Below are 15825 nucleotides of genomic sequence, written 5' to 3'. Positions count from 1 at the left end.
TATGGATGTGAGAGTTGGACTATAAAGAAAGCTAAGCGCTGAAGAATTGATGCTTTGGAATGTGGTGTTGGAGAAGATTCTTGAGAATCCCTTTGACAGCTAACCAGTCCATCCTAAATGAAATCAGTTCTGAATATTCTTTGGCAGGACTGATGTAGAAGCTGAAACTCTAAAACTTTGACCACCTGATGAGAAGAACTGACTCATTTGAAAAGACCCTGATGCTGGGAAAGATTGAAGGCAGGAGGAGAAGGGGATGACAGAGGATGAGATGGTTGGATGGCATCACTGACTCAATGGACATGAGTTTGAGTAAACTCTGGGAGTTGGTGATGGACAGGGAGGCCTGGTGTGCTGCAGTCCATGGGGTCACAAAGAGTTGGACGTGACTGAGCAACTGAACTGAACTTTCACTCCTGCTCATGCAGGCTTTAACTGATAATGACCAAGGTAAGAATTTGGGGTGTAAATTTTCATACTCGTTAGCCAAAATCAATCAATTGGAAAGATGATTCAACATCCACTGTTACACAGAATATTCAGAAATGATCACTGGGAGAAAAGCCCAGTGAACATTTAGCATCCTCAAAAGTGAAGGGCCGGCACTGCGAAGCCTCATTTGGAAAAACCACTGCTAGGAGCCCTGATCCAGTGCCAATTATTTATGTTTTAACCTGGACAGCTGAAATAGGTGGAGACTAAACTAGAAAAAGTCTTGAGAAGTATCTGTTTATATTTTACTGTCAAGATCCCAGAATTTCAAATTTAAAAATACTACATTTAATCAATGGCAATCGAGTCTGACATTCAGACTTGATTCTCAGATGAATTTCCCATAATTCTTAAGTCATTAATCTTGGTTGGTGAGCAACTCTTCTAACTTCCCCAGCTAATGGAGAAATCATGAATATTTACTACGAGTTACAGAAAACTTGCAAGTTGAAACATGAACTTCTTCAGGAGAAATCTTCCCACTGAGATGTAAGCTTCAACTTAAGGCACTGATAATAAAGCACATGAGGACAGTCAAGAATAACTCAGATCTTTCCAGAAATAGAAGACATTTCAAAAGCGCAAGTCAAGCACCTGTCTGACCTGCTTCACCATCCGAGGGGACAAAGAATGGGAAGGTTCACATGGCTGAATGGTTCAGTTCTTTTCATTCTCCCAAACTTATTTACATGTCTCAGGTTTCTACTTCCTCAAGGGGCAGACAAAGGGGACAAAGATGTGGAAAAACAAAAAGCAAATCTAGTTTGTAGCCTAGTCTCATGATTAATTAATTTCATAATGACAGCATGGAGTGCTCGGACCTAAGATTTTTAAAATTACTTGAGTACTTTTTAAAAGTACTTAGACCCCAAACCCAGTGGTTGGAACTGTAACAAGGCGTTCTTTTCTATTGTTCTCAGGGGAAACTGTATAAGGATAGTTAATTTTTCAAGACTTTATGAATGAAACTTGTTAACAGCAAATTCTAAAGGAAAAAATAATCTACTTGGAAAATTCCATTCCAGCAGGATTTTCCTACTCATTCCAATAAATTAAATTTTGCCATGAGAAAAGAACGCAATAAAAACAGGGTTCAAGTAAGTTAGGTTAGGCAAACAAATACCAGCAAATGAGTGATTTTGGGGGTACACAAAGTGGGACAGGATCTACCTAAAGGAAGCACGTTTCCTGTGCAAACAGACATGTACACACACAGCTGTGCACTCACATGAATTTTTAAAATGTGCACGTGGGGGAAGGCTCAACGCCATCAAACACCAGCACAGAAATCTCATCTGTTTGCATTTCTACAAAGGAAAGGATCTAACACATGTTACACACCCACCGACACTCATGCTTGAGGACCAGGGTGGCCTACACAGGCTCATGTCCAGAGAAGCCTTCTAGAATTGCTGGTTTTAGAGGAATGATTAGTATCTTCAGGATCACACTTCCTTTTGATGAACATAATTTTTATCTTGTGTTTCTTTCCTGATATGTACCCTTTTCAAGAGTATGAAACCAAGTCTGGGAGGAACTCATCTTAATTCCTCATTAGACATGACTCAGAACAGGAACTACAGGAATCAAAGTAGCAATAGCATGGCCCCTTTGGGAAGTTATTTCTGGATTTACTGAGAAGTGGTTTGAGATTAAAAGTTTCTAGGCAAACAACAGAAAGCAGAATTCTGGGTGGAGGTGAAGATGGACACGCTCACTGAAAGTCCAGAAATCAATATAAACAAAAGCAATGAGCATAATTTAGAGGAGTTTCAACTAAGTATCACCTTGACTGAGTTTGTTGACTCGAGAAGTTCTGCTCTGACTCATGGAACTGAAAGAGAATAATTGATATAAATCTTCTCAGGAAGGCTCAGCTGGGAGTGATGTGGTGGGTATTGAGGGTAGGGTAGAGACAGAGGCCTGAGGCTCAGGCATGGCTCCTAAGGTTTCTGTTTGCCTGATTTCGAAGGAAAGGGTGCTAAAGCAAAAGGATCAGCAGCTGGCAGCTCCGTAGTCCTGGAGGAAAGGGATGTGATGGAAACGGAGCCAGCTATCGACTGCTTATTGGTTTGCGAAACAATTTTGTAGGCAGCGATGGGCTGGGCTTCTGGATTCGGCTCATCTTCGGGGCTATAGTGACGGGAATATTTGGATAAAGACTGGGGGCGGAATGGTTTGCCTGCCACGGGGCCTGAGACAGCTTCTTTCTGGGGCTGAGGTCCTTTGTTTCTGTCATTAGGATGGGCCCCAGATTCCAGGGAGGAGCCCCTGGAAGAGATGCTGTCAAGATGGTCTGCTGCTTGTACAGGGTGGGAGGGGAGGTTAGACGGCTGGGCAAAGCCAGCCATGGAATACTGAGCTCGGATGGACGGGTACACGGCTCGATCGAGGCCCGGGAGCAGAGGGATGTCATCGGTCTGACTCAGGAGACCGGGCTGCTCCTGGGCGGGGCTCTGGGCAACTGTTGACTCCTCCATGCCTTTCTTCTTTGTAAAGGGAGCTCTCAAGAACACATCCGTCTCCTCTGGCTGGGAAGGGGCCACGCTGCCCTTGGAGACAAAGGGGGCTTTGGCAAAAATGTCCATGTCATCAGCGGGAACCCTTGAGCTCCTGAAGGGGGCAGTGGCAAACACATCTGGCTCACCGAGTCCATCAGCAGTTGGCTGAGTGAGGGCTCCGAACTGGTTCTTCCTCCCACCTTGCAAAGCCTTGGCCTGCGCGGGAGTCACCTCTGGCTGAGTGAAGGGAGTGGCTCCTCCTAGCTTCCCCTGCGGAGGCTTGCAGCTCTCATCCTCTTCTTCTGACTCCAAGAGCAGAGGGCGAGAGCCACTGCAGTCCAGCATGTCCCCCTCAAGGTCGGTCCCCTCCTCTTCACTGCTGTGGAACGAGCTGTTGCTGGAAGGGCCATCTCGGGCCAAGTAGTCAGATTCTAAACTGTTCTGAGTTTTCGTGCCAGGTACCCGGGAGGGGTCCGGGTACAGGGGAAGGCCTTTAACACCCGTTGATTCTTTAAAGTGCTCTACAGTTATTACAGGAGAGGGAATGGGCTCTCTCTGGAGACCTAGAAAAGCACAAAATGCAGAATTAATGCACTGGTCCATTCAATGCTCCTTGGAACACTCAATGGTCAACCCGCGGCAGGAACATTGTGGGACCAAATAATGGATGTTGAAAATGGAAAAAGGAAAAACAGAACAAGAAAAGTCAGGCAAGGAAACGGCACACAAATTGGAACACAACCAATCACGGTCTCACATTTCGGAACACGAGGAACAATGTGGAGGAAAGGAGATGAAGGTGTTAGGCACACAACATTCAGTGTTAACTACGCAATGCTCCTGCGCGCGTGGGGGCCAGGCACTGACACCTGCTCTACCTGACTGGCTCTGGATGGAATGAAAAACCCAGGCCCTCATCTCCACATCTACCATTAACAGTTCGGGCTGATGCAGAGATACCATCTGGGGACAAACTCAGTTCAGATCTGATGTGTGGTCACCTGCTCCCCTCTGCCTGTGACTGAGAACTGCACCTCCCCCCTTGAAAAAAAGCAGCAGAACATGGCTGCTTGATAAATACACAATTACTTGATGATTGACATCATACGCACTACTCAAAGAGTACAAGAGTGCCCCAAATATGAATGCTGAAGGCACTTTTCAAAGGGGAGGAGACATAGTCAATATCACATTAAACAAATCACCTTCAGCTGGAGTTGCCCTGGAATTTTGTTTTAAGTCTTCCAAGTTAGCAAAGATCTCCTCTGCTTAAATGAATCCATCATAAGCTTCTTTAAGCAAAAGGAGGAAGATGCACAGGTAATTACAGAAGTATTTGCAAACTCTAATATGCTAATAGATTTCTATCAAGGTAGAGGTGCCTCAGGGTGCTCTGGCTTTCAAAATCAAACAGACAATTATCAGAATGTAAGAGAGCTTACCTTCCAAAAATATTAGCAGGTTAGAAGTATGTCATTGGGCACATGTTAGCAAGAGGGCAGGAAAAAGGCATATGTAACTAAGCAAGAAGAATCCAGAGAAAAGGGTGATTGGGGGCAGAGGTATCATGTCATCATGGGTTTCCCAACCCACCAGGGGAAGAAGTTACAGGTACCATGATTCGGATTCTATAGATGACTCAGAACCTCTGTGTACAGAGGTAATTCAATCATCCTCTCCCCATATTACCCTCTCCCCTTCTATACAAACCATTAGCTAGTAGAAACATCTGCTAACGATTTTCCCCTGCTAAAGTTTCTGCTTGAATTAAGCACACAGAACACAGCAGAAGCAGCATCAAAATCAATTTATTGGGAAACCAGTTACTCAGAGACATTACATTGTAAAGAGATGTAGAGAGCGATCTGAACATTTTAGGAGATACTGTACAAAAATACTATGTTTCTCTGAATCCTGTAATTTTTTTAGCAGTGCTTCTTTTTTATTTTAGTGCTTCTTTTTAAACAGTTCTGACCTTAAGTATTATTTTTGGAAACAAACGTGCCCCCCACCCCAACCCCTTCTCTTTCTAAAACTGTGAATGTATTTGGTAAATTCCAATTTAGGGAGTCTTTAAGTTAAACTCTGTACTGGTGCCAGAAGACTTTCTGAATAGTTTTTGAAGAGGATAATGTTTCCTTGCACTGTAACTTTGATATGTGCATCTACGTGGTGATAGGAAAGCATTAGTCAGGGAACAGGAAATAAATGGAATACCTTCTCCCTTGCAATATATGTGGAGGGACATAACTCTGACCTCTCAAGCAAGCATACTGATATTAGATCTGTCACAGTGATCCCCAGATGATGGTATCTGGGAGGAAATTCAAAATGCAATAGGGCAGGGAACTTTTCCAAAATAAGATTTGCTAAGCAAAGTGCTAGGAACCACCCCTTCCAAACTCCTTGAACCACTTTCTAACATAGTTATCAGTTGGACAAAGTTTTTAGTTCTCAAAACTAAGGCATGGCTTCTCATCTCCGAAAACAACCCTAAGTGCTGATGCAGTTCTGTGGGAGAGCAATATATCTCTTAGGAAAGAACTGACACAGTTAGTCAAGCCAATGATGAACTCTGGCCACCATATGGACCAATAATGAGCACCAGTTTGACTGGAGCTAGTTTTGGGGAAATTTTAATGGAATGCAGTCAAATCAAATTGTAAGCACAAACCTCCAAAAAGCAGTTTGCTATAGAACATGGAGCGTCTTGGATGCCTGCAGAATTAGATGACATTTTGAGAGCTGGAAGGTAGCAAGTAGGGGTGCCCATGTTCAGAGTTGGAGAGGCTGGAAGGGCATTTCTAGCCTATATAAACTATTTATGTTAAAAACGAGTTCTTGGTCAAGTCAACTGTAAATCTGTCAACTCTGAGCATATTCTATGACTTTCATAGTGAATAATAGGAAAATCATACCTAAAGTTTGCAACAACTTTTTAAAAATGTACATAGTCACAAAAATACTATAACATTAAGTTTGACAGGAGAACTAGTCTCCAGTTCTTCAAAACAAGACCAGACTTATTTGATCTCTGAGCATGAATCTGCTCTATAGGATTGGAAAAGTACATTTAAAGGATTCTCCTGAAAAGGCTGGATCTGTTAACCTTTCCATTCTTTTTAGAGGAGGTGCAGTATGACCAAGGCTGAGAGCAACTGCCCTTTGCAACTCTCCAAGCCCGGCATTCTGGAGACCAGAGACACGTGGTGGGTATGGGGTGCGCAGACATCCACATCCCCGCAGGGAATTTTGGTGGTGGCAGCACAAGAAACAAAGCAGTCAAGAGAAGGAGGAATTCTAAATAACTGTAAACAGAAGACAGACATTAAATCTTGTTGGCGGTTAGAAGGTTTCATTTTTTTTTTTTTCTTAATATGAATGTGTTATTGTAGGAAGGGAAAGCATGTGTTTCCAGGGTGAACAGTCCTTATATGTGAAGATAGCCTTGTACTGTGAGAAAAACATGTTGGACGCCATCTGCCTATAAGCGATGAAAGATTTACACTAATTTAACCTCAGTGTCTTGGCCCATTTCCTTTGCAAACCAATGGCTATGCATAGCAGATGCCCTGTGACCATAAAACTCAAAAACCTAGCCAGTTGTTCTTGTGGTGTGGGGTGATGGGGCGGGGTGGCTGAGCTAAATAAACCCCAGGACCTGACCTCACAGGGTCAGGGTCTCCCTTATCAAGCATAAGGATCTTCTTTACCATGAAGTTTAAGGTGGGGCATTTTGTTCTAATTCTCTCAAGTCATGTCTCTCTCTCTCTTTTGGTTTAGCACATTAAATTAAGCAAGAAGTCAAAATACACTTCTTCATATATATGGAATTTAGAAAGATGGTAACGACAACCCTATATGCAAAACAGAAAAAGAGACACAGAAGTACAGAACAGACTTTTGAACTCTGTGGGAGAAGGTGAGGGTGGGATGTTGCGAAAGAACAGCATGTATATTATCTATGGTGAAACAGGTCACCAGCCCAGGTGGGATGCATGAGACAAGTGCTCGGGCCTGGTGCACTGGGAAGACCCAGAGGAATCGGGTGGAGAGGGAGGGGGGAGGGGGGATCGACATGGGGAATATGTGTAAATCTAATGCTGATTCATGTCAATGTATGACAAAACCCACTGAAAAAATAAATAAATAAATTATAAAAAAAAAAAAATACACTTCTTTTTCTTGCTTTGATGTAGGGACTGTGTGAGTGGTTAAGGTCAAGCACACTGTTCCAATGCTTCCACTAGGGATAACTCCATTTTAGTCTATTTTGAGGCTTCAAACTACATCAATTTCAGTAAAGAGCTTATATGCTTTGAAGGAAAGGCATACGCACAAGTATCTGATGATTTTGCAAAGACTCTCACCAATTCCCTCTTAATTTCCCAAGCAACTCGAAGTGCTGAATGATTTAGAATAGGTTACCCCTGGAAATTTTATCTGATGGACACAGTGAAGGCCAGTGTTCCCTTAAAAAAGAAAAATCAAAATCTGAAGACTGCAATTTCAGGCTGGATCTTCCTGAGAGCCATATACCATAGGTGACCAGAATTTCCCTTTCTCCCATACTATAAAGTGAAATAACAATTAGAAGAAGCATCAGAGACATACTTCTTGCCCTAAACCGGAAATGAAGACTTGAGAGTATTGGAAAACCTTCTCATTCAGTTAGTTAGCAAACAGCAAAATACATCCCTTCTCAAGAACTTCAGAAATGCAACACCAAATGAAACCCACACTCTTTCAGAGTTGAATCAGGGAATCAGGAGAATGTACTTCAAAAGCATAATTTCCATGACCTTTTGCTTAGATGATAAGATCAAGCATTTGGTTCTACCATATGCTGTGGAGTTGCACTAAAACCCACGCCTGGGAGCCAACATGGCTAGTGATGCTGTTTCTCTCGAGCCAATGGAGCAATTAAATGAGAAATTTCTCCTTGGGCATAAAACTGCTGTTGCCAGTTAATTAAACAAAATGTTTAATTAAATTGGCCTGGGTGCATCAAAGATTAAATTCAAGGATGGTAGCTGCAAATATGTGCTCCTTTTTACAACTCTACGTCTGGTCGTATCAAATGCAGGCTCACAGGGGTTTTCATCTCCATGACCGCAGGTGAAGCCAGGGTAGCCAGGACTCATTACAACGTCCTCGGCACGTCTCTCAGATGTGTCTGCACAGTACTCATGCACAGGTGCTTATCGTCACTCAACAATGTGTTTAAATCCTTTTTGTAAAAGTGGGTTTTCAGATCAGGAAAAGAGCAGCTATTGTAGGTTATTTATAGCTCTGAACATCATGCTCCCCGTTGAACAGATAAAAGTCTTTATTTTTCTGTATGTTTACATAAGAAATTTGTTTACAGACTTGTTTTTTTATACAATACTTGCGTAGCAATGTTCAAATTTCACATTTTTTACTGTATAAGATAACTTCGTGTACCTCTGTTTGCTTTGTCTTCTTGGGGAGGACAGGAAAAAGGTCTATGGTAAATACACATACACTTGACGAGGGGGGTGTGCAACAGGGCAAAGGAGACTCCCAGGGAAAGAGTGAACTGGGGCCACTACATCAGAGTGGGAACCAAGGCGACACCTTCCATTCTAGCAACACCACCACTTGGTAATTCTGCATAGATCAGCTCTGACCCAGAACCTCTCTCCCTGATCATCATGAAAGGAAACCCAAGAGAAACAAAATAGTATCATGTTACAGTTACTTGAAATGGAGGCCACCTGGGATTCATTCTGACTCAAGAAATCCAAGCACATTCAGCTCCAGGAGCATTACTAGTGGGGAAAAGGAAAAGGCTAACTTTGTGTTGGTAAACTACAGTCTCTTGAGAGGAATAAAAGATAGCTTTGTAATATCTGGAGTGTTTCAGCAAAGGTACCATGTTAAATATCCATCTAACAATTTCTCTATCTGGCAGCCTCTGATTAGCTGAATTCAATACTTTGGGGGCAATCCTGTCATTTTTATCTCCAAGCTTTAAGTGCATGGCTACAGAATTCTGAATCTTATAGACTGAGAAAGTTAAAGACTCCTGGAACTACAGATAAACATCAGCATGGGAGACTTTGTTTTGGCCCAAGGTATCTATAGGGTGTATCCCGTTAGCTGACTTCATAGGCTTCCATACCGCTGGGCTGAGGTCAACCCCAAAAGTCACCTCCTTCCCCCAGCACTGCTGAATGTAGAACTGTTCCTGACCTGGGGGGAAAGTTGTGTTGGTTTGAATCATTTATTTGTCAGGGGAGCTCCCCAAAGAGATCAGAAACAAAACTAATAGTTCATCTTGAGAAAAACAAATTCTTTCCTGGGTTTGTACCCCTATAATTATTAGCAATCCAAGTTCCACAATTCTCATTTGGGAAGAAGCAACTCCAGTATCCAATGACATTAAACAAACTGACAACCTCTTTCAGAGGTATTATAAAACCCATAGTTTCAATTTTCTACGCCATACTAAAGACAGGCAAAATCACACAAGTTCCTTTATTCAGAATATTAAAGAAATTAAGACTGACTGTTGTCACAGTCCATTATAAGGTCCTCTCTGGGAATTTTCAGTGGATTATTCTTCTGACTATCTTCCATTGTAACCACTCTTCAGTGTAGGGGAGTGGTTTTGCTTTTTTGGAAACATCAAATGTTACTTAGAACCAAGAGTGGTGAAAAAAGATCAAGAGAAAGGGCATACATTCAGATGCTGAAAGTGATACTAATTAGATAATAATACAACTGATTTTCTTATATTTTTAACATAAATGGTGGTAGCATCATTAAAATAAGTATTATTTTCCCAAGTAAAACTAGATGCCTTTGAAGGGAACACTCAATTAGATGTCACAATTCTGATATGTCTGCTAAAGAAATCACTAACTATAATCATATTCACAAGTGTCCATTTAAACCTTATCTCCTCTGAGGCCTGTGTTTTCACTGGGACTTGAATTTGGTGACCTAGTTATCTGAATGCTGTAAAGGGAAAAAAAAAACCCCAATTTGTGATGTTTTCTGGTTTAGTTACTATTTTGCACAGTTGGAATAAAAGCAAATCAGAAACATATGCTTACAGTATTTGTCCATTTTAAAATAGCAGATCCTTAATTACACAGTTTACAATAATTGAAATCTGATGCTGTTGGAATAGGTAGATGCATGTGTGTAGTATTAAAAAAAGGAAAATCTATGTCCAACATTCTGTGATGACTTAGGGGTCTCTTCAGATAACCAAGAGAGCAACCCAGGTTAGCGAAAGCCTATTGTAATTCTCTAAAATATAAATACTACTATAGTAATAGTAAGAGCTACGGAAGATAACTGAAGGACATCAGGATTATCTAAATCCTTCATAGTCCTTCTAAAGCATCATAATAAACACTGAGAACCCTAGAATTCTACAATCTTAAAACCATCTGGTCCAAAGTCATCACTGTAGTAAGGAGCAGCAGTTCTAAGAAGTGAAGCTCCTGCTGAAGGCCACTGGGCCAGGGACTGGCAAAGGTCAGGAGGAGCCCCCAGGGGGCCTCTCTTGCCCGCATCTCTTCTCCCACCACCCACATCTATGAAATGAAGTGGATGAACTAGAATAATCTCTAAGGTCCCTCTTGTAGCTCAGTCTACAGTTTCAAAGTTCTATCAATTATTAGCACACTATGTTCATCTCAAATAAACCCTTTTAACTCAGGGATGGTGCTATAAACGAAAGGAGGCCCCATTTATTGAGTCACTCACATGTTTTCTTTAATAGAAAAATAGTTCTATCCTTTGAAGCCTTACTCCTAAAGAACAAACTCAAGATAATTTCATGTCATTATCCCCCTCAGGCTTCCTTCCTCCACCCAGTCTCTCTGGTTTCTAGTCTGTTCACTTTCATTAACATTCTCTATTAAGCTTTATTGAGCCAGATGACTAGATAATACATCTCAATGTAATTATGGGTAATACATGAAAAGGACAATTGAGAGACACCTAATTTTGAAACTGTACTCTTTATGGCTTCAATTACATTGGGAAGCTAGATATTTCACTGTATTGCTAACATGTATGTATGGGAAAAAATCAGGTTGGAAAACATAGGCATAAAACATTATTCTTATTTAAAAATAAACTATCTCCTCATTAGTTTACATATTCTTTCTATGTCTGGGAAAAAGAACACCATTTTGATCTTCAGTAATAATCCCATCCATAAAAGGGCAAACCAAGTCCCATTTTCACTGTCCAAGCAAGGAGAGCTTTTCAAGCATATCTTTTTTTTAACTCTCAGTAGGAAGGTTGTACCTCCCTCAATTCTGGGAATGATTCATCATCCTAACAGAGGCCTGTACATCATGCATCTAGTTTCAGCTGGCATGGAAGTACTTAAAGTCAGAAGGAAAACTGAAAAGTTCTGACTTTTCCTCTGCCGCCTTTCAGAGGCTTTTGAAGCTTGACCTCTAAAGTACAGTGTGTTGCAGGCTATTGTTGCTGTTCAGCTTTTTTTCCCTCTTAAAGTGCAAACTTGAGGAAGCAGGAACGAAAGTACTAGACAGGGAAACAAGCAAATGGACCTGGAATTTTATTTGTACAAATCTGAGCAGCTAAGAGGTTCCCTTTTGACCGTGGAAATGGCACTCTAGGAAGAGAACCAAGTGGGGTTCTCTGTGCCCACTTCTTTTCAAAGGGTGATTTTATAAAACTGCTTTGCATGTAAGGAAAAAAATATACTTTAGTGAGGAAGGACATGTACAGAGGGTGGTCATGAGGCATGTTGTCACATCAGTGCAGGGACCTTTATTTATTTTATGAACAATATTCTAAGGTTAGTGAGAAACTGCTTTGTTTTGTTTTTTAATCTAAGAAGCCAAGGAAAACCAACTGAACATATTTCACTGGCTGTATCCTTCAGTTCAAACATCAGAGAGAAAGAAAGGTAAGTAGCCAGAGTCAAATTGTGCCTAGTGTGTCTGCATACTTATTTCTGATTATCTGAAAATAAACAACATGCTTATTCTACAAAGACAGAGGACCTGCTGAAAGCTTATAGCAACACACAAGTCTATTCAAAATGATTCCATATGTTACACTGTAGGGTTGCCGTGTAGTTAGTTATACAAGGGAAAGAGATCAAAACCCTGTACAGACACCTGATATCGGACTTGAAACGCCAAGTGGAAACAGAACTATTCAGTGTCTTCATTTATACACAATTTACAATATTTGATTCAAAATAAAAATCACAAGAAAAATACATCTGTTTCTGCTACAATTCCTTCCCTTCCCTCATCCACCCCCCAGTGAAAAGTCTTCTAATAAAAGGTATCATATTACCATATTGTCTTGTTTTGGTCTAATTCTGAGATCCCGGCTTGAGATAGTTAAACACTAAAAGGAATGGCAATACTTGAAATTTATATAATGTACACATTTTATCCAAGGATCTCAAGTACTTGCGGTCACGTCTCCAGATCTGAGAAATCACGATTCAATGGAAGCCAGAATGCTGGAAGGATGCTGGGCAGGTTGCATGGGGTGTAAAATCCCTTGGCTAAGTCTATGATCAAACAAGGTCAGAGCTGGTTGGCTAGAGTTGGGCTCAATTTCTCTTTCCGGACATAAACCATCAGTCAGTTTTACCCTCTCTTAAACCACACACCCATCTCTAGGTTATTGCCTAGAGTCAAGACCAACTGAAGAAGCCATGTCCTCAGGATAATGCAGCAGGATAGAAAAGCAAAAACAGAGAAACACATTCATCAGCATCTGGCCAGAGGAGATGGGGTTGGGAGGATCGATTTGGGAGGCCATTCCTAGCAAGAATGAGACAAAGGTGTCAGTTCACTAGTTTCAGTTACAGTTAAGCTTGTGGAGTCGATTCCGGCAGAGGTGAAGCTCATGGCATCTAGCGCTTGATGTAAGATAATGCTACTGAAGAAGGGTAATGAGGAAACACAGCAAACTAACAGGGAGGAACTGGCCAAAGAGTATCTGGAGGGCCAAAGTGATTTTCTTTCCTTATCATTTCTATGGGAGAAGGCAAGGGATAGAAGATCAGGGCTAGAGGGCCCCTTATTTGCAGATTTAAAAAAAAAATCATTTTCTTATAACTCCGTAATGAAAATGTGTATTACGGTATGAAGGTTACAGAACTGCATCTGCTACTGGGTCACGGCTACAGGTCTATGAGCTGATCCACCAGCAGCAAAGACCTGGCTAGGTTGGGAAGACTGGACTCAGAGCTCCCACTGCTGTTTCTAGAGTGCCCACCTGGAAGTGGAGAGATAGGAATTCAGTACAAAACACAGAGGGTTAAGGTTTAGATGTGCAGAATAAGCAAAGGAGAAAAAAAACCAAACCAAAACAAAAAAATCCTGGAAAAGCAACAATTTACATTTTGAAAACTCTTACATGTTAATTTTTAAACATATAAATTACTTATCCACCACCTCCCACCAAAAGTTTAGGCACTGTGTGCATACCACACTGTAGGCAGGAGATCTTGCAAAGAGCATGCTATTTTCAAATAAGTATCTATTTTGCCTGAGAACTGCTTACTGTACATAATTTCCAGATAATATCAACTCACTTCCCTGATAAAATAAAAATCAGTTAATTTTTGATTTGAGGAGGAAGTAGTTATTAAGACTACTGCAATAAAAACATGCCTTAAGAATACATAGATGGTCTTATGGCAATTCAGTGCTTTATGGCATGTTCAAATGATTTTAATTGAACAAAGAGGGAAAAAAGGATACTCCACAAATGTCTAAAAGGTGCAAAACGGTGTCAAAGCATCATTATTAATCTCTTTGGGAAGAGTATTTATCACAGATTCTTCTAATTATGATAAAAAATGTTCAGTTCATTTTTTGATATAGATCTTCAGGTGTCCATTTACTGAAGATCACTATTTTTAGCTTGATACTTTGTAAAAACCAGCTTTTAGTCAAACTATTAAATACTTTCCTTCTCTCTAAATAAATATCACTGTCATGCTTTAAGATACCCATATTGGTATCTTTATGTGTACTTCCATCTATCTACACTGGTCCAGCCCACAATGATTGTTATTACCCCCAATTTCTTTCATTAAGTGTTAATGCTTCCCCCCCTTTCTACATTAGGCACATTACTATTTTGAAGAGAGCTGATATCAAGCTCTTTTCTTTTCCCCAGCCTCTCTTTCTTACCTTGTGGGTTTTTGGTTATCAATACAGGAATAGGATCAAACTCATCTTCTGCCACCTTGTCCGAGCCCTCAGGGACATCAAAACCTGAGATGAGATTACTATCTTCCGCAGCTTAATACAGAACGCAAGTACACAAGCAGAAACAACAGAGGTAGAGATCAGCAAATGAGAGAATACATTAGAGGTAACTGCACAATCACTGTTGCTTTTAAAGATGAAAATGCTTATTTTCCTGAGTTGAAATAAAAGCAGTAAAGCTGGAAAACTTGAGGAAATAGAAAAGTAATGCTTTAGAGCTAGCCATGTTAAGACTTTTATAAACGAGAAGGGTTACAGGAAGAGTTCTCCCTGCCTTTATATGGTCATTAAATACAGTTATTGTGAGAGATCTCTTCAACATCAGTAATTCATAAAGGCACAGGAGTTAGTTTCATTGATCTCCTTCACTGAGCTAACAGAGGCTGGACTAACAACTTGAGAAAAACTCAAAACCAGAGACAGCAGGGAGATAATTAGTTGCCCTTTAAGAAGCAACCACTGTATGTGTTAGTGCTAAGTCACTTTGGTTGTGTCCGACTCTTTGTGATCCTACGGACCATAGCCTGTAATACACAGAAAAAACAAAACAAAACAAAATACTTCTGAAAGGACTCACTGCCCTATGATTGGGATAACAGACTTTCAAACTGATGTCCCAGGAATACTGGGGCACAAGATCGCATGCGCTGAGATTTAACGCAGAAGTTTGCTAGAAATTTTCTCCATTCTACAAGCAAGTACTAGCTGAGCACCAATTTTGCAAGTGATGCTTCTCGGTAATTATGCATCACACTCCTGTCAGACATAATTGGCTAAATAGGAAACTTCTCTCTACACGTTCTATAAAAACACAGTCATTTTAATGCTATCAAGGATAAAAACAAAAACTCAGCTATTACCATTGCAAACTAAAGGCTAACTATTTTTCAGTCATATCAGGGAGGCTTCCTTCCTACATTTCCTTCAGAAAGGACTGAACAGCTGTTCCTTTTATATGTATTTGCTCCTTCTAGAAAACCACTTTCACTGTCTGAGCCCAGAAAGAAGTTGACTGAATGCCCGTGTTCCATGTCTGCCACTCTCACAAACCACTCAATGAACAGAACTCAATTTGAGCTATTTTTCTGTCCAGCAGAAGTTCAAATCAGTATTAACACAAGACAAAGAAATAAAAACAGTAGACTAGAAAGAGAAATCTAGTAATTAATCATGACTCCAAGGTTAACTAAAATTCAAACCTTTTCTGAGTTCAATCTTTGAGGATTGACTTTTGAGGAACAGTGCTTTTCTCTTTATTGTAGTCATCACTACCAAAAAACCTGAAATCCGATTTAATGAAACAGTTTTAAGTTCTAAAGCCACCCAGTATCTAATTAGTCAGCTCAGTGGACAGTCAGTCATCTCCCTGAGCTGACTACAAAGGCATGTAGCTGTGTCTTTACGAGAAAGCATGGGATATCTGCATTAGAGGTGACTGTGAGAAAGCCACACTTCCACAATCTGCCATCCCAGCCTGATTAAATATTCTTAGTGAAAGGAACTTTAACACAGGGGTTAAGAGTACAAACTCGAGTTTTCCACTCAAGGAGATGGTTAGAAAACTTCACTAGCAA

At 40.8% G+C, this 15825-nt stretch overlaps 1 protein-coding gene across 24 annotated transcripts in view; it reads right to left on the bottom strand.

Moving 5' to 3' along the window:
- Nucleotides 1-287: 287 nt before the first annotated feature.
- The window catches only part of AAK1 (AP2 associated kinase 1), a 163601-nt gene continuing 148063 nt past the window's right edge, over nt 288-15825 (bottom strand). For 12 of the 24 annotated variants that reach the window (XM_043917563.1, XM_043917572.1, XM_043917568.1 and 9 more), the window contains 2 exons: nt 14174-14284; nt 288-3556 (listed from right to left, as the gene is read on the bottom strand). In XM_043917563.1, the coding sequence (XP_043773498.1) occupies nt 2436-3556; nt 14174-14284 (1232 nt within the window). In that variant the 3' untranslated portion in view covers nt 288-2435. Of the gene's footprint in view, nt 3557-8298; nt 13251-14173; nt 14285-15825 lie in introns of those variants that run through there. The other 12 variants (XM_043917571.1, XM_043917575.1, XM_043917577.1 and 9 more) reach the window with 2 other exon arrangements.

The sequence above is a fragment of the Cervus elaphus genome, chromosome 11 (assembly GCF_910594005.1).
Source record: "Cervus elaphus chromosome 11, mCerEla1.1, whole genome shotgun sequence".
In the NCBI taxonomy this organism is placed as follows: domain Eukaryota; kingdom Metazoa; phylum Chordata; class Mammalia; order Artiodactyla; family Cervidae; genus Cervus; species Cervus elaphus.
This window is presented reverse-complemented; position numbering and strand designations above follow the sequence as displayed.